General features: G+C 39.2%; 1 protein-coding gene across 2 annotated transcripts in view; it reads right to left on the reverse strand.

The window, feature by feature from the left end:
• PLA2G4A (phospholipase A2 group IVA) overlaps positions 1-18,537 on the reverse strand; it is a 132,010-nt gene that overhangs the window by 66,161 nt on the left and 47,312 nt on the right. For both annotated transcript variants that reach the window (XM_059673257.1, XM_059673256.1), the window contains 2 exons: positions 5,389-5,537; positions 4,625-4,738 (listed from right to left, as the gene is read on the reverse strand). In XM_059673257.1, the coding sequence (XP_059529240.1) occupies positions 4,625-4,738; positions 5,389-5,537 (263 nt within the window). The remainder of the gene's footprint in view (positions 1-4,624; positions 4,739-5,388; positions 5,538-18,537) is intronic.

An 18,537-nucleotide genomic window follows, 5' to 3' on the forward strand; every position in this document is an offset into this window, starting at 1 on the left:
AGGTCAAGGCTCTCCAACTGGCCATGAGGCATTTACCTTCCCCTCCACTACCATCACAGGTCCCCAGCTCAAGAACTGTCATCCAGATAAAAACTGCAAAGGACTTTGGAGAACAGAGTAATAAAAAAAGTTGGCTAGCTTTTTTCTCAGGCACTCTAAGGAAAATAATTACGTAAGCTACTTTAAATTCTGGAATGTAGAAGGCCTTGGGGTTACACACCTAATCTTCGGAAATGACAGGGGGAGAGGAAATGCATGTTTTCCTACAATATCTTTTCTTATAATCAGTCTTTGTGTCATAGACTGAAGGGCGGAAATAACATTATTTTTTGGAAAGGCCAATTCATGCTTACAGAGCCCTCAAAAACTTTACTGAGGACTGATCTCAGCAACATGTCATAGGTAAGGTCTGCGGAAGTTAGCCTTCCACCTCTTTACCCTACTACTCACCAACATGTAGCCGCCAAACCCTGTAACTTGCCATGCCCAAACTTGCTTTCTATTTTAAGACTCCATGCTTTTGCAGTCTTCTCTGCTTAGAATGGCCATGACAGCTTCTCTGCCTGCTGAAATTCTACCTTTTTCTCAAAGTATAATAACAGCAACAATAAAAACAACATTTACATAGTACTTACATGTACCAGGAACTGTTGTAAGCACTATATGTATGTTTTCACACATCTATGAGTGCATACTATTCATATGTATATTTCTATAACCAATTATTATTATACTAGAGGCCTGTTGCACGAAAAGATTTGTGCAATAGGCCTTCCCTTCCCCTGGCTGCCTGCACCGGTTTTCCTTCGGCACCGGGGACCCAGGTCTCCGCTCCGGCCAGAGCCACCTTCAAAGCCTTCGCTGCTCCAGCCGGAGCTGCCTTCAAAGCCTTCGCTGCTCCAGCTGGAGCTGCCTCCAGTCTTTGCTCCGCCGCTTTGCACCTACATATGCAAATTAACCGCCATCTTTGTTGGCGGTTAATTTGCATATCTCGCTGATTAGCCAATGGGAAGTGTAGCGAAGGCACGGTCAATTACCCTGTTTGTCTATTATTAGATAGGATATTTACTATAAAATAAACTGTATAGTTAATAAATATAAAGTAACATGCAATCTACATTTCATATAAATTACATTAAATTATATTAGACATGTAAATATATAAATGTAATACAGATTATATGATATATATACACTGAGTGGCCAGATGATTATGACCGGCCAGATTATTATGACTACCCCATCAGTACAATGAAGTGAATTAGTTATGCAAATAATAATAATAATAAAACCTTGAGAGTATTTGCTTAGGAAGTTTTCAATATTCAGTATTTTGGGACGTGTCAATGAAGTATTGATGGGGTGGTCATAATAATCTGGCCGGTCATAATATCTGGCCACTCAGTGTATATATTATATGTAAATCCTAACTCTTCTATGAAATATTATCTCCACTTTACAGTTGAGTAAATTGAGGCACAGAGGAGCTAACTGATTTTCCCAGGATGAAATAGTTGGTAAGAAACAGAGCTGGAATTTACACACCAAAGTGCTTGGCTTCAAAAACCAAGGTATTAACCATTATGTTCATGCTCAACATGTTCAAAATCACCTAGTGTTGCAGCACTATCCCTGTACTCCTCCTCTCACAACACAGTCTGCCTTTATTTAGTCTTGAAACTGTAGTCTGTACATAAGTCATTGATAGTAACCTCACTGTATAGTAGGTTCTTTTCAGCACATGCATATATCTCCCTCATCTACTTCCCATTCCAACCCTCACCTCAAGTCTTAGCCAGATCAATCAGGCAAGAGAAAGAAATAAAAGGCATCCAAAATTTGGAATGAAGAAGTAAAACTGTCACTTTTTGAAGATAATGATTCTTTGTATAGAAAATCCTAAAAACTCCACCAAAAAACTATTAGAAACAATAAACACATGCAGTAATACAAAGTCAATATATAAAAATCTATTGTATTCCTATATACTAACAATGAAATTTCAGAAAAAGAAATGAAAAAGAAAGTTCCAACAAAAAGAATAAAATACCTGGGAATAAGCTTAACGAATGATGTGAAGAACCTATATACTGAAAACTACAAAGCATTTTTAAAAGAGATTTAAAAAGACACAAAGAAATGGAAAGACATTCTGTGTTCATGGACTGGAAGAATCAACATAGTTGAGATGGCCATCTTACCCAAAGCAATATACAGATTTAATGCAATCCACATCAAAGTCACAATGACACTTTTTAAAGCAATAGAACAAAAATCATCAGATTTGTATGGAACCACAAAAGACCCTGAGTAGCCAAAGCAATCCTGCGGGGGTGGGGGTGGGGGTGGGGGTAGGGGAGAATGAAACCAGAGGTGTCACACTCCCTTGACTTCAAATTATGCTACAAAGTGACAATAATCAAAACAGCATGGTATTGGCAAAAAAACAGACACACAGACCAATGGAACAGAATTGAGAGATAAGCCACATGAATGTGGGCAAATAATTTTTTTCCAAAAGAGCCAAAAATATGCAATGGATAAAAGAAAGCTTCTTCAATAAACAGTGCTGAAAAAATTGGAAAGCTACATGCAAAAGAATAAAACTACGGTAGAGTACTGTTTGTCCCCATATTAAAAAATTTACTCAAAATGGATCAAAGACCTAAATATAAGACCCAAAACTATAAATTACATAGAAGAAAATAAAGGTACTAAACTTATAAACTTTGGTCTTAGAGAGGATTTTATGAATTTGACACCAAAGGCAAGGGAAGTAAACACATAAATAAATGAATGGGACTAAATCAAACTGAAAAGCATCTGCACAGCAAAAGAAATGACCAACAGAACAAAAAAGGCAACCAAAAGAATGGAAGAAGATATATGCAAACAACAGCTCCAACAAGGGGTTAATATCCAAAATAAATAAAGAATTCATACAACTCAACACCAAACAATACAATTAAAAAATGGGCAGAGGACGTGAACAGCCACTTCTCCCAAGAAGACATACAAAAGGCCAACAGGAACATGAATAGATGCTCAATTTCACTAGCTATTAGGGAAATGCAAATCAAAACTATAATGAGATACCATCTCATACCTGTTGAATGGCTATTATCAACAAGATAAGTAATAAGAAGTGTTGGAGAGGTTGTGGAGGAAAAGGAACTCTCATTCACTACTGGTAAGAATGCAAACTAGTACAGCCACTATGAAAAACAGTAAGGAGGCTCCTCAAAAAATTAAGAATAAGGTTACCATTCAACCCAGCAACCTTTTTTCTGGATATCTATCCAAAAATTTTGAAAACATTTATTCGCAAAGATATATGCAGCCCTGTGTTTCTTGCAGCATTTTGCATGGTGGCCAAGACTTAGAAACAGCCAAAGTGCCCTTCGATAGATGACTCGATGAAGAAGATATGGTGTGCATAAATAATGAAATACTACTCAGCCAAAGGAAAAGATGAAACTGCCATTTGTGACAACATGGATGGATCTTGAAATTATCATGCTAAGCGAAATAGTAGAAAAAAATCAAGAACCATATTTCACTCATATGTGGGATATAAAACTGAAAGCAATAAATGAACAACAAAAAACCAAACTAATAAAAACTCAGACACAGAAAATAGTGATTACCAGGGGTAACTTAAGGGGGTCAAATATATGATGACAGAAGAATATTTGACTGTGGGTGGTGGCAATCAGCATACAGATGATGTATCGTAGAATTGTAATCTTGAAACCTACATAATTTTATTAGCCAATGTCACTCCAATTTAATTTTTTAAAGCAAATAAATAAATAAGTAAATAAATAAACAAGAATGCAGCAAACCTAGAAACATAAAGATAACAATAACCTCATGAGCATTCAGCTGACCTCTTTATCCTTAGGCTCTAATTATTTGAGGATTATTTAAGACAGAAATACTCCTCTACACAGGCTTAATTTATTACTAAACATGTAATTTTTGAATAGTTTGGATATCCCAACAGTTTTCTTTGTGTTCACTCAGTCATTCTCTCTCTGGGTAGCAGTACTCTCAGAGTTTACATCTTCCTTTATCCTCCCAAATGTTTTGTGTTAAATGTGCCAATGGAGTCCACAGCCATTGCTTAATCTCAGTGTCATCATTTGAAGCAGCAAAAGAGATGAATGTCTTTTGTAGATAATGTCTCAACCAAAGTTCATATATATCAGAATAATAGAAGATTAGGACAGGAAGTAAAAAGCAAAACAAAATTTTTTATTAAAAAACAAACAAACATTCTCATAAAGAAATAACTAAATACAGCCCAGCCGGCGTGGCTCAGTGGTTGAGCATCAACCTATGAACCAGGAGGTCATGGTTCGATTCCCGGTCAGGGCACATGCCCAGGTTGTGGGCTCAATCCCCAGGAGGGGGCGTGCAGGAGGCAGCCTATCAATGACTCTCTCTATGATGTTTCTATCTCTCTCTCCCTCTCCCTCTCTGAAATCAATAAAGATATTTTAAAAAAGAGAAATAACTAAACATATACTACATAAATCTTCAAGTATCAAACCCAACTTTCAAGAGAAAATACATTTTATCTGATAAAAAGTTGAAAAATTAATTCTGCTGCATTACTTACTTGGTTGAAAATAAAAGGAACCTCTTTCTTCTCTCCTACTTTCATAGAAGATATGGGAAATGTTGCTGTCCCCAGAGTTTCATCCATAACATAATTAGCATCCATCAATGTGATCTAAAAGAATACAAAAAATAGAGCACACATTTAAGTTTCCGTTGGATCTCTAAAACTTACAGCTAAAATCTCAACCACATTAAAAAAATAAAGTTCTCAAATGACGTGTGACAGACATGTAAGATCTTTAATATTCAACTGGTAACAATATTTGTTTTTTCTTTCTGAATACTATATTTTCAAATAAAATGATAATTTTTTTTTCATTTTCCTAATTGATCTACTCATTATTGTGTGTTGAAAAGTGGAAATTTATTCCCTCACAGGACAAATGCTATTTTGGAATATGAGAAAGAAATTACTATAGAAAATCAATGCAACCTTTTGGGGAAAATTTATTTTACCTTACTTTAAAGGCAATTGAAAATATTTTTATTCTGTTATATTTGGATCCTCATCTTTATAACAGAAAATGTTTTCTCCAGAGCCTATGGGGAGGATAAAAGAGTCTTCTCACTCCTACCTAACTACTGCATTTCCATTTGGATGCCCATAACTTGATATGCGCAACTTAGAAGCAGGTCTGCTATGCTGCCCAGCTGAACTGCACTATATGCAACTGAGGAGAACGAAGGCAGGAAGGGGACAAACTCAAGCATCAACTTCAAATGAATGCTGACTATCTAACAGGCCCCAAAGGATTCACTTACCTCCAAAACATTTTCCTGATTAGGATCCAAAATAAATTCAAAGGTCTCATTCCACACTGGGTTTATGTCATTATTGAAGTGTCTTGTTCTCTTCCTGCTGTCAGGGGTTGAGGAGATGAAAAGCTCCACGTAGGGATCTGGAGTGTCAACTGCAGACGTTAAACACAAGTGAGAAGGAGGCAAATGTGATTCATTTCCTAATTTGTTTTTATTAATACGTCAGGTTATTTTCAATGAATCTGCAGGAAGTATTCAAAATGTCTAAAACAAGATAGTACATAATAGAAGAGCATCATAGGTTCTATACTTTTTATATATTATGCCTCTGCCCTCCATAAGAGTCCCATAAGAGGGATTCATTTTTCGGTGACTTATTCAGAATTCCTCCATCCACTTAGAGCGCATGTTCACTATAGTCAACATCTCAGTCCAACTACTAGACTTAAATTTTCTCTGTATATACACCCAGCAAGGCAAACAAGCCTGAACTTTAAAATATTGATCACTACCTCTTTCCTGATTTCAATGAATCCTTCATTATCTTACAGCATTGCACACACTATATTTTATGGATGAAATTATAACCTGTCTTTTCCTACAAGACAATCAACAACTTGAGGGCAAGGACCAAGTCTTGCTCATCTTTATAGCTTTAGAACCTCACAACTATCACAATATTTGTCTCCTAACTTAAGGACTCAACTTTTCTTTTTAACACATCCTTTCTCATGTGACCATTATAATTCATAACCGCAAAAATCAATAATTGAATATGACTGCTAACATCCCTGTTAAGCACTTTACACACATTAGTCTCATTCAAACCTCACTAAAGCATGATAAGGTAAGTTCTTTGTTTTAGCTCTGAGGCAACAGGAGCTGAGAGCTGGTAGACAATCTATTCAGGATCACAGAGCTAGTAAGTAGCCGAGCAAGACCTGACAGCGAAAATCATTCTCTTCATGACACCATGCTCCTACTGTTAAAGATGAGATCATAGGGTATGGATCGCTATGGAAAGAGAAACTGGACTCAGAGTTTTAGAGAAGAAGAAAACGGGTAAGGGGTAGGGAGGGAGAAAAAGTGGTACAGAGATTCACACAAAAAGATTCAAAAAATTGAAAACCAAGGAAAAGCAAAAATAATGGTTCTGATTCATGATTGGTTTTCAAATAAAACTTTTTAAAAAAGTACATGTTGCCCTAGCTGGTTTGGCATCAGCCTGCGGACTGAAGGGTCCCCGGTTTGATTCCAGTCAAGGGCACATCCCCAGTAGGGGGCGAGCAGAAGGCAGCTGAGCAATGATTCTCATCATTGATGTTTCTCTCTCTCTCTCTCTCTCTCTCTCTCTCTCTCTCTCTCTCTCTCTCTCTCTCTTTTCTCCTTCCTTCCCTCCTTCTCTGAAATCAATAAAAAAATATATTTTTAAAAAGTACATGTTATCCCTCAACAATAGTTGTGGTTATCAAATGATGTAATCAATTCCCCTTTGCTTCATTTTTAAACATACGCATATAGACATAGAGCTGCTTTATGCAGTCATTGTATTTTTTTAAGTGTGCTTTTTTTTTTTAACTATAATGTGGAAATATCTACAAATGAGGTGTAAGCATTTGGGGAAGTTTTTAATTTAATTTTCCCACGTGGAGCTTATGCATCATTGGTCAAGGGCAGCTGAGTCTCAAAAGCAAGAGTGCAATATAAATGCCAAAGGTGCTGGTTAATATACAGACCCCTGATCTTCATCTCCTAAGACCCATAATCAGTAGCTCTGTAGTGGGACTAGGGATCTGCATTTTTAAACAAATATTCTAGCTAATACTGTTGTAAGTCCTCTTCTGTTCACACTTTTGATATCCTATTTTAGAGAAATAAGTAGACATTGAAATTGTATTATGTACTTGCTTATTTTGTTAAGATATAATTGACAATAACATTGTGTATATGTAAGGTGTACAATGTGTTGGTTTGATATATTTATATAATGCAATTTCTAACCCCTTATTTATGATTTCACTTTCCACATTTTCAGTTCCCCACAGTTAATTGCAACCCAAAAAAACGAAATGGAAAATTCCGAAATAAACAATTCATAAGTTTTCAATTGCACACCATTCTGAATAGTGTGAGGAAATCTCATACTCTGCTGCTCCATCCCACCTGGGAAATGAATCATCCCTTTGTCCAGCACAGTCACAGTGTGTACACGCCCCACCCCTAAGGCACTTAGTAGCCCTTGGTTATCAGATCAACTGACATGGTACCACAATGCTTATGTTCAAGTAGCTCTTATTTTACTTAATAACGGCCCCAAAGTGTAAGAATAGTAATGCTGACCACTTGGATATGCCAAAGAGAAGCTTTAAATTGTTTGCTTTAAGTGAAAAGTTATGCATGTACATATAAGAAAAAACATAGTATATATAGAGGTCAGTATTATCCACCAGTTTCAGGCATCTGCTGCGGTTCTTGGAACATATGCCCATGAAAAATGGAGGATTACTGTATCTCTCAACAGGATCATAGGAGAGAAACTAGAAAACACAAAGGCTGAGCAGGAAGGATGGCAAAGGGCATGGGCCAGAGCAGAGGACTACCCACCTCCTCAACCAGATGATTGCACCTTCCCCATCCTTCCACCATGTCACCAGTGCTCAGGTTGCAAACCAGAAGTAAAATTACATGTTTAGAATAGCAAGTGGTAGAAGATGATGAAGAAAAATATTTTTCCACTTTTGATTAGAAGTAAACATGTGCTTTTAAAGAGAATATTCAATTGGCACTTTACATTAAATGTACAAAATGTAGCTCTTCATCATTCCATTGGCCTGGTACTTTCTCATGGGGCTAATGCTGCTAATATATTTCCCTGAAATATTAGAAAAAATGAAACCAAGCAAAAAACAAAAAATGTGTGGGGCAAGGGGTGGCATGAAGATGGTAAACACCATTCATTCATTCAACAAATATTTGAATGCCTACTGTACGCCAGGCACTGCTCATCAAGGAGCAGTTTGACTGGGAGCCAAACACAAAACTGCAGATCTGAATTATGGAAGTGAGTCAAATGCTAATAGCCTAATTTTAGAGGCAAGACTAAATGGGAGACAAGTAGGTACATTAAGCCAGTGACTAGTAACTCAGTCACCCAGATTATTAAACACAAATAAACTCCAACCATAAGTGGAGGAATTGCCTTTTGAGGCTTGGTCTTCATTTGAATCTTGGAAGAGGTGAAGGGAGAGGTTTTCTGGGGCCATATAAGAAAGAGAAAGCAGAAAGTGAAGTTCCTTGGGAGGAACCGGAAAGGAAAAGAATGCACATGTTGAAGTGGCATAAGTCACCCAGTGATATAAGCATCTTCTCAGCCATTCTGGCCTCTCAGTGAGTCATATGCTCTAGATGCCAACACTATGTTTATGTGTCAAAACATGAACGAGCCTATTTATTCATGTATTTATTTATTTATTTATTTATTTTTATTCTTATTTATTATCATTTATTTTTTAGAGAGAGTGAGAGGGGAAATAAAGAGAGAAACATTGATTGGTTGCCTCCCGCACATGCCTCAACTAAGGCCGGGGAAGAGCCTGCAACTGAGAGGTACATGCCCTTGACCACAATCAAACCCAGGACCCTTCAGTTCATGGGCTGACTTTCTATCCACTGAGCCAAACCAGTCAGGACAATGGGACTTAAAGAAAAAAAATTTGAAATCCTCAAAGCTGTCACTTTGGACTCTTATTTTTACTTTTAAATAAAGTCAATATTCTAAATTTTTTCCTCACTAGTGCTAGTATTTCTAGTTCCTCTTGCTTCATTAGCAAGAGACTTCAAAGTTAAGACATCAGAGGGTGCCGGGCAGCGAAATATCACTGACAGCTGCACACTTTGATGCTGCCACCTGCATCATTGCTAATCTGTGCTCTCTGAGAAACATCGGTAGCAGCGGCAGGCATTGCAGGATGCAAAGAAGTTTAAGAGGCTAGTTTAAATTGGATTGCCATAACCCTATAGCTCATTTCCTTTGTACTAGTATAATCTGTAATCTTCATTGGCATGGTAACATGTGACAGCTTTGAAAAGGGAAAGCAGCCCATTTCGACAGCAAAACTTAGCCCAATGCTTTAGAGAAGTTCCTAGATCTGCATTAAGGAAAAGTCAAATGTAGATAAAGAGATCTGTGTTTTTTCCCCCCCTCCGGTTTATTTATTTCATGGCTTTGTGAATCAATGCCTTTGGGTAATTGGGGGTTGAGTCATGGTTTCAGCTTTACCTTGATTAGTTCCAGCCAAACCGGTGGTAAAGCAAACATGTAATCTGTAGACAAAGTCCTTTATCTAAGTCTTGCTGAACAAAAATGTTGGGGGTGTGGGATACAGGTCTTTGTGGATCCCACATGATTCCACTATATGCATCGGAGTAGCTTCCGAATTCCAGGTTTATAAAACGTTTCATAAGCCTCACTAACTCAAGAGCACCCTAATTAATAACAGGTCCATTTGTCAGCTTTGCCTGAGAAATAATATATGATTAAAAGCTGATGGCAACTTCTAAACTCCAAGTTCTGCTTTCTCACATCCACTTTGCTCAGTAGCAACTTAAACCCTTTGCTTCAAATAAAGATGACCCATAACCTGTTATGATTAGTGTGTTAAACAGCAAAAAATCCCTATAGGAAAAGTCTCCCCCAAATTCAAACCCTCACATTCTGTTAGCTATGGTACTCTAATGCTTAACACTAGATTGCCGAAGGAAGTCATTTTGACTGCTTTTTAATTTCAATTAGAAAAACAATTATGTATATAAGGACACAATGACTTAGAATTTTGTGACTTTTTGTACAACATATAAATGCGTTTATTAATAATTGTAGTTACCTCCCCCCTCCTTCATTTCCGGTATATATATATATATATATATATATATATATATATATATATATATATATATTATACCTATATTGCCCAAAAGCAGTCATTTTGACTGCTTGGGAAAATTTTAAATAATCAATGACTCTTATTATTGAATTGAGTAAATTTCTTATATGACCAGTTCGGTTCTGTATTGAAATAACAGTTTTCACTTTTTTTCGATTACCGTCACATGATAACATACAAGTACATGATAAATTGTCGATACTTGATAAGTTGCAGTTGCTCAATAAGCTAAACTAGTACTTGTTATTCGAATCTTTATGCAGTGATACTTGTTCTAATAAGTTGTTTATTTTATTTCTTTTGCGCCCTAAATTCATGAAAGAAATGTCGAATAGAAGTGAGTTATTGGAAAAGCTAAGGAACATAAGTGAAGAGTGCTCTGATATTATTCTTTCACAATGCAGTCATTTTGACTGCTTTTGGGCAATATAGCTATATACTAAATTTCAGTCTTTCTAGTGTTAAAGCAGTGTTTCTCAAAAATGCAATTCACTAAACTAACTTCACAGAATCACCTGTGGTGTTTCTTCCATCAGTCTTCAGCATGGGTTTGCAAATGCATTCTTTATTTAACAACTTAGCCAGGTAATTCTCGTGCACACAAGTTTTTTAAAAATTGGATTTTAACGTATTTTATTAGAATCAACTAAAGAATGATGGCATAATAACACCCACTAAAAAGAAGAAACAATTTAGCATTGAAAAGTCAACAGCCTTACTGGCCTTCTGTCCTGGAGTTATTCTGCTCATAGACTATATTAAGCAAGCCCAGTAATTCACTTCTTTTTCTCTCCAACCATTAAATACATTTTCAAGAGGCCAGATGAAAACAAATCCAAGAATAAAGTTCATGTGGGCGTGTTAGTTGGAAATCTGTTCAAGTTGATGGGCTGATAGTCAAGCTTTCTGCTTCACTTACCATCAGAGTAGAAATGCCATAACGAGACCAAAAATTAAAGAGCCATTTGTTGAAAGAAATGCCTCTGATACTATTCTCCAATGTACTCACCCCTTTGAAATATCTATGATTTCATGATCATGGTAATTACATGGAAAACTTAAAGCTTCTAAAGTTAAAGGTTTAAAAACGTAGTTTTGATGATTGCCAACCTTCCTATACTAGGTTCACTGAGGTACTGGTAAACACCCTAGGAAAATGGTTAAGCCTACTATAAATGCATACATTTCAAAAACAGTTTAGTTCTTTTTTAATGTAAAGTTTTTATTAAGAGAGGACACATTTAGTAAAGTTAGAAAATTGTAGCTGTGCACTTGTTGAATTTTCATAAAGTGAACTCACCCATGATATCACCACCCAGACCAAAATATGGATCATTACCAGCCCTCCAGAAAATTCTCTCAAGTCCCATCCCCAACCCCTGCCCCGAAGGGTGAACACTCCCCTGCCACCTATCGCCATAAAATATTTTTACCTGTTTTTTATCTTTACATAAATAGAATCAGTATATATTCCTGGGTCCGGTTCTTTTGCTCACTACTAAGCCTGTGAGATTCATCCATATCGACACATATATTCACTACTTTGATATAAACTGTTCCATTGTATGAATGTTCAATAAAATGTTTATCCAGCCCTGGCCAGTCTGGCTCAGTGGATAGAGCATCGGCCTGTGGACTGAAGGGTCCCGGGTTCGATTCCAGTCAAGGGCATGTACCTTGGTTGTGGGCACATCCCCAGTAGGGGGCGTGCAGGAGGCAGCTGATCGATGTATCTCTCTCATCGATGTTTCTGTCTATCCCTCTCCCTTCCTCTCTGTAAAAAATCAATAAGATATATTTTTTAAAAAATGTTTAGCCCTAACCGGTTTGGCTCAGTGGATAGAGCATCTGCCTGTGGACTCAAAGGTCCCAGGTTCGATTCCAGTCAAGGGCAAGTACCTTGGTTGCAGGCACATAGCCAGTAGGGGGTGTGCAGGAAGCAGCTGATCGATGTTTTTTTCTCTATCTCTCTCCCTTCCTCTCTGTAAAAAAATTAATAAAATAAAAATTTAAAAATGTTTATCCAGTCCAGCCCTACCACTGAGGCTCAGTGGTTGAGCACTGACCATTGAACCAGGAGGTCATGGTTCAATTCCTGGTCAGGGCATATGTCCAGGTTGTGGGCTCAATCCCTAGTAGGGGGTGTACAGAAGGCAGCCAATCAATGTGATTCTCACCATTGATGTTTCTACCTCTCTCTGCCTCCCCTTCCTCTCTGAAATCAATAAAAAATATATTCAGAAAAAAGAATTTGGCTTGTGCACATGATGAAGGCACTGACTCCCAGGATTCTCTATGCTTCCCTTTATCTAGGGCAGTGGTTCTCAACCTTCTGGACCTTTAAATACAGTTCCTCATGTTGTGACCCAACCATAAAATTATTTTCATTGCTACTTCATAACTGTAACTAGGGGCCCGGTGCACGAAATTCGTGCACTGGGTGTGGGGGGGTGGGCGGGAGTGTTCCTCAGCCCAGCCTGCCCCCTCTCACATACTGGGAGCCCTCAGGCGTTGACCCCCATCACCCTCCAATCGCAGGATCGGCCCCTTGCCCAGGCCTGACACCTCTGCCAGAGGTGTCAGGCTTGGACAGGGGACCCCCATGTCCCCACAATCACTGGCTCTGGCCCCCGCCCAGGCCTGAGGCCTCTGGCCCAGGAATCATGCCTGGGCAGGGGACCCCCATCTCCCTCTGATCGCTTGCTCCACCCCCCGCTCAAGCCTGATGCCTCTGACCCAGGCTTCAGGCCTGGGCAAGGGGACCATCATATCCCCCCAATCCCCGGCTCAGCCCCCCGCCCAGGCCTGATGCCTCGGCCAGAGGAGTTGACCCTCATCACCCTCCGATCACCAATCACCACATCGGCCCCTTGACCAGGCCTGAGGCCTCCGGCAGAGGTGTCAGGCCTGGGCAGGGGATCCCCAGCTCCCCGCGGTTGCAGGCTCCGCCCCTGCCCAGGCCTAACGCCTCTGGCTGAGGCGTCCGGCTCGGGCCGCAGCTGCAGCGGCCCCGCGATCGTGGGCTCTGCTTTAGGCCCAGGCAAGGGACCCCTAGCTCCCGGGACTGCCAGCTTCGACCGTGTCCAGCTCCCATCGCTGGCTCCACCCCTACTTCCTGCTATCACTGGCCAGGGCGGCAAAGGCGCCTGATTCTCCAGCTCCCCCCTGGGTTTCCGATCACTGTCAGTGGCAGGGGGATTCTTCCTGCTTTCCCTTTCACCTCCCTGCATTGTGCCTACATATGCAAATTAACCGCCATCTTGTTGGCAGTTAACTGCCAATCTTAGTTGGCAGTTAATTTGCATATAGCCCTAATTAGCCCATGAAAAGGGTATCGTCGTACGCCAATTACCATTTTTCTCTTTTATTAGTGTAGATGTTGCTACTGTTATGAATCATAATGTAAATATCTGATATGCAGGATGGTCTTAGGCGACCCCTGTGAAAGGGTCCTTTGACCACCAAAGGGCTCGCGACCCACAGGTTGAGAACCGCTGATCTAGGGGATCTTGCCCAACAAATCTTAACGGATTTGGTCCTGAAACCAAGCTTTTTTGTCCCCAAGTCCTTTTGAAATTGCCAAAGCTCTGTTTTTCTCTGCCTCTTCAGTGCTTGGCTACTTCCTACATCCCTATCACCCCCCCAAGCCTAGCTAGACTCAGCAGTGGTCAGAGGGGAAATGGAGTGCAGAACACTACTTCAGTGACTTCTCTCCCTGAGATCTTGGTCCCTCAAATCCCAGTTCATTCAGCAACTTTCAATCCTTTGGACACTTTTAGATTAATTTAACCTGTTTTCTAAATTGCTCTTTGTGGAAATGAGTGCTCTGCTATCAATTATTTTATATTATTTTTTATTTTTTTAAATATTTTTATCGATTTTTTTAAATTAAATCTTTATTGTTCAGATTATTACAGTTGTTCCTCTTTTTCCCCCCATAGCTCCCCTGCATCCGGTTCCCACCCCAACCTCAGCCCTTAACACCCCTCCCCACACTGTACTCATCCATATGTGTATGATTTTTGTCCAGTCTCTTCCTGCACACCCCACACCCCTTTCCCCCTGAGAATTGTCAGTCCACTCCCTTTCTATGCCCCCGATTCTATTATATTCACCAGTTTATTCTGTTCATCAGATTTTTTATTCACTTGATTTATAGATTCACTTGTTGATAGATGTGTATTTGTTGTTCATAATTTTTATCTTTACCTTTTTCTTCTTCTTCCTTTTCTTAAAGAATACCTTCCAGCATTTCATATAATACTGGTTTTGTGGTGATGAACTCTTTTAGCTTTTTCTTATCTGTGAAGCTCTTTATCTGACCTTTAATTCTGAATGATAGCTTTGCTGGGTAAAGTAATCTTGGTTGTAGGTTCTTGCTTTTCATCACTTTGAATATTTCTTGCTATCAGTTATTTTAGTCTGATGACCACTCAATGAGCTTTTTCTCAATTTTCAACTTTATTTGGCATATATGCAACACCTTTGGCAATTCTCTACTTTTGTGCCCAAAATATCATATTTTGTGAATCCCTGATTCTCTAGAATCTAGAGTCTAGATGTTTCCTCGTTGTATCTTTTATCTTTTGTCTTTTATCATTGTAACTCCCTCCCTCCTTCAATTTACACTAAATTGTGGACTTTCTCTTCTTATCTCTTACAGGTCTCTATTAGAAAAAGGGGGCGAACCTTTTAAAAAATGTAATGTTCATGTAGTCAAAAACAATTTGAAGCCCTAACCGGTTTGGCTCAGTGGAGAGAGTGTGGGCCTGCGGACTGAAGGATCCCAGGTTCGATTCCGGTTAAGGGCATGTATCTTGGTTGCGGTCACATCCCCGGTGGGGGAGGGGATGTGCAGGAGGCGCTGATCGATGTTTCAAACTCTCTACCCCTCTCCCTTCCTCTCTGTAAAAAATCAACAAAATACATTAGAAAAAAGAAAAAAAAACAATTTGAAGAGGAATTATCACATGTATGTAGATAGTCTGAAGAAACTGGATATGCACACACACACCCCCAGTAGCAACTTAAACCCTTTGCTTCAAATAAGGTCCCATGGCAGCAACAATCCTGTAATCTAATTAATCTCAGATCCTTCAAAAGCCATCACCTTAAGGTTTAAATGACAGCCATCATGCACTCCTTCATTTCCTCAAGGCTGCAAGGAGGAGGTGGCACAAACACAAGAAACACAAGATTCCTAATTACAGGTCCATATATAATCTCATGCTGAGTAATGCATTTGAAAGAGGCTCCATGTTTTATAACCATTCTGAATCTTTAAAGAAAATCCAAAATTGGCTCTGGCTTGTGTATAAAATATTGTCTCTCTAAGCCACTTCTGTGAGCCCCACCTCTACTCTGAGATCTTCAATCTGCTCTTGAAAGCCTTAAAAATACCTCGCATACCTAGTAAGTACCTTGAAAATACCTCACAGGAATGTATTTTCCCCATCTTCCTTTCCTTAAATGTATAACAAAAGAAAACCAAAGCAAAATACCGACCCAAAATACTAAAAGTAAAACACTGTACTTTTCCCCAATTTCCCTATTTTATTTAATGGCACCATCATTTCTAGTTGCCATGGCTAGAAACATGAGCGTTGTCCTCTTTTCCTCATGGCTCCTAAGTTCAATCTGTCTCCAAGTTGTACTTACTTCACTTCTAATGCTTGTGCCTATTTCACCTCTGGCTCCTCAATTCCTCTTGAATTATCACTGGCTCGTTTCAACTAAGCACCACTCCTCACCTGCACCGTTCATATAATCTCATAGTTGCTCATTTTCTCACAGTGGAGCCACTTTCCAATATGCCACCACCACTGTCTTTGTGAAACACACTTTTGACCTTCACTGCCTCTGAAGGCAGGCTTAACCATGGTGAGAAAGCCCTGGAAGGGCTCCCACCACCAGACCCTGGGTCGCTTGCAGTCAGTGATCCTCCTGCACCATGCACTTGAATGCCACTCTCCAAGTCAACAGGTAGGCCAAGCAGCATCTCCAAAATTCACACATTCCAAACATTTCACACAGTCTTCTTGAGGGCAGAAGCCTTTGTTCTGCCTAAGGGAACATTGCTTCTCTTTTACTTGAGCATATCTATGTTTTCTTCTGCCGTTTTAGCTGATAACTAAACATTATTCAACATGTCCTTGCCCTCAGAATATCCAAGATAAGGATCCACAGACTGTACACTTAAAGGATGAGTGGAATGAAATGTTCTCTCTCTGTTTTTCTTATCTAGTTCACACACCCTAGTCAACTAGTTGTTCTGTTTTCCTATCAGGTAAAACCGCCCATTGTAAACTATATTCCCTAGAGGCCTCATCTATATCCATCTGTATAAAATGAAAATAATTGCACTGAAAGCCTCAGATTGCTGAAACTGAGACTCAGAGGCACTTAGCAAGTTGAGTGAGGTCGTTAACTTTGTCTTTTTGAAGCCAAATTCCTGCCCCTTCATCTATACCAGTGATGGCGAACCTATGACACGCGTGTCAGAGGTGACACACGAACTCATTTTTTTGGTTGATTTTTCTTTGTTAAATGGCATTTAAATATATAAAATAAATATCAAAAATATAAGTCTTTGTTTTACTATGGTTGCAAATATCAAAAAATTTCTATATGTGGCACGGCACCAGAGTTAAGTTAGGGTTTTTCAAAATGCTGACACGCCAAGCTCAAAAGGTTCGCCATCACTGATCTATACCAACACTAAGAACTCTTATTTCTGCCTCTATTATACTGTAAACTCCATGATGGCAGGAACCAGACCTTTCCTATTCACTACTCTAAGAGTCTAGCACAAAGTCAGACATAATAAATATTATTGAAATAATGGATGACGGGCTAGCCCCAAGCAATACTGTAGAAGAGGTGACCTTTATCGTAGGCACAACAGTCACGCCTCTCTAACTTCTTTTTACTCTTAGACAATATGTCCCCACCTTCCAGGCTCTTTGTCCCACTCCATTTATTTTCCTTCTAATATATATCTATGCCAGTCATTTCTTCCAAGTGCATTTGTATTTAAACTTTATTTCCAAATAATAAATGCTAAATGCACTTTTAAAATCCTCGAGTCCCAGTTTGCCTCCCTTCATAATGCTAAGGAATAGGGTAGAGTGCTGAGGTACTTGTTTATAGATGGCAGACCCTGCTCCCTCCAGAACTGTTCCATGCTTCTATGTCTCTGGATCAGAGTTCATCAGTTTATTTTGTTCATTAGATTACACATATGAGTGAGATCATGTGACACTTGTCTTTCTCTGGCTGGCTTATTTCGCTTAGCATACCAGTCTCCAGGTCCATCCACGCTGTTGCAAATGGTAAGAGTTCTTTCTTTTCTACAGCTGTGTAAGACCCAGAGACACAGAGGCCTGGAACAGACATCAAACCTCAGGGGAGGGTGGATGGGTGGGAAGAGATCAACCAAAGAACTTGTACACATACACGGGTGACCCATGGACATAGACAATAGGATGGTGAAGGCCTGGGGTGAGGGGTGGGTATGGGCTAGAGAGGTCAATGGGGGGGGGGGAGGGGGGAGCAATGTATGTAATACTTTCAACAATAAAGATTAAAAAAAAACACCTGGAACTGTTATGGCTCCAGATGCGGATGGGCAGTCCCTGCAAATTGCTGGACATACAGCAGCTGGAAGGCGGTGAGTCTGTATATACTGAAAAGAGAAGAGCAATGCCTTTACAATAGCAACAGCATTGTCCAGGAACTCAAATAATCAAAGAATACCTTTCTCATTTGAAGTACAAAGCAGTTTTACCAACACTGTTGTGAAATTGTTCTACCAAGCAGCATCTCCAATTTGAACTCTTTTTTTGTTTTCCTCTTTCTCACAGCCTCAAATCTAGATTAGTGTTATCTCAGGTCACATGTCTCCTTTGGTAAAGGGACATGAAACTACCAGAATGTACCACCAGACAAATGGATGTTAGGGGAAAAGACCAATATCATCTAGTACTCTCAATTGATTTAATGCATTGACTTAGTACATTAATGAAGTGGGCTACCACCTGCATACAGTAAAAATTACTTACAGTGTATTGTAAAAAATGCTGATATTCATGAAAAAAACAGAGAAAGATATATTCAAAACAACACAAAGAAAGGAAAATGTAGATCTAAAACAGAACTGAATTTTTTGTTTTTGCCTGTCCTGCCCTTTTATTCAAATCTCAATGATACC

The sequence above is a fragment of the Myotis daubentonii genome, chromosome 18 (assembly GCF_963259705.1).
Source record: "Myotis daubentonii chromosome 18, mMyoDau2.1, whole genome shotgun sequence".
NCBI lineage: Eukaryota > Metazoa > Chordata > Mammalia > Chiroptera > Vespertilionidae > Myotis > Myotis daubentonii.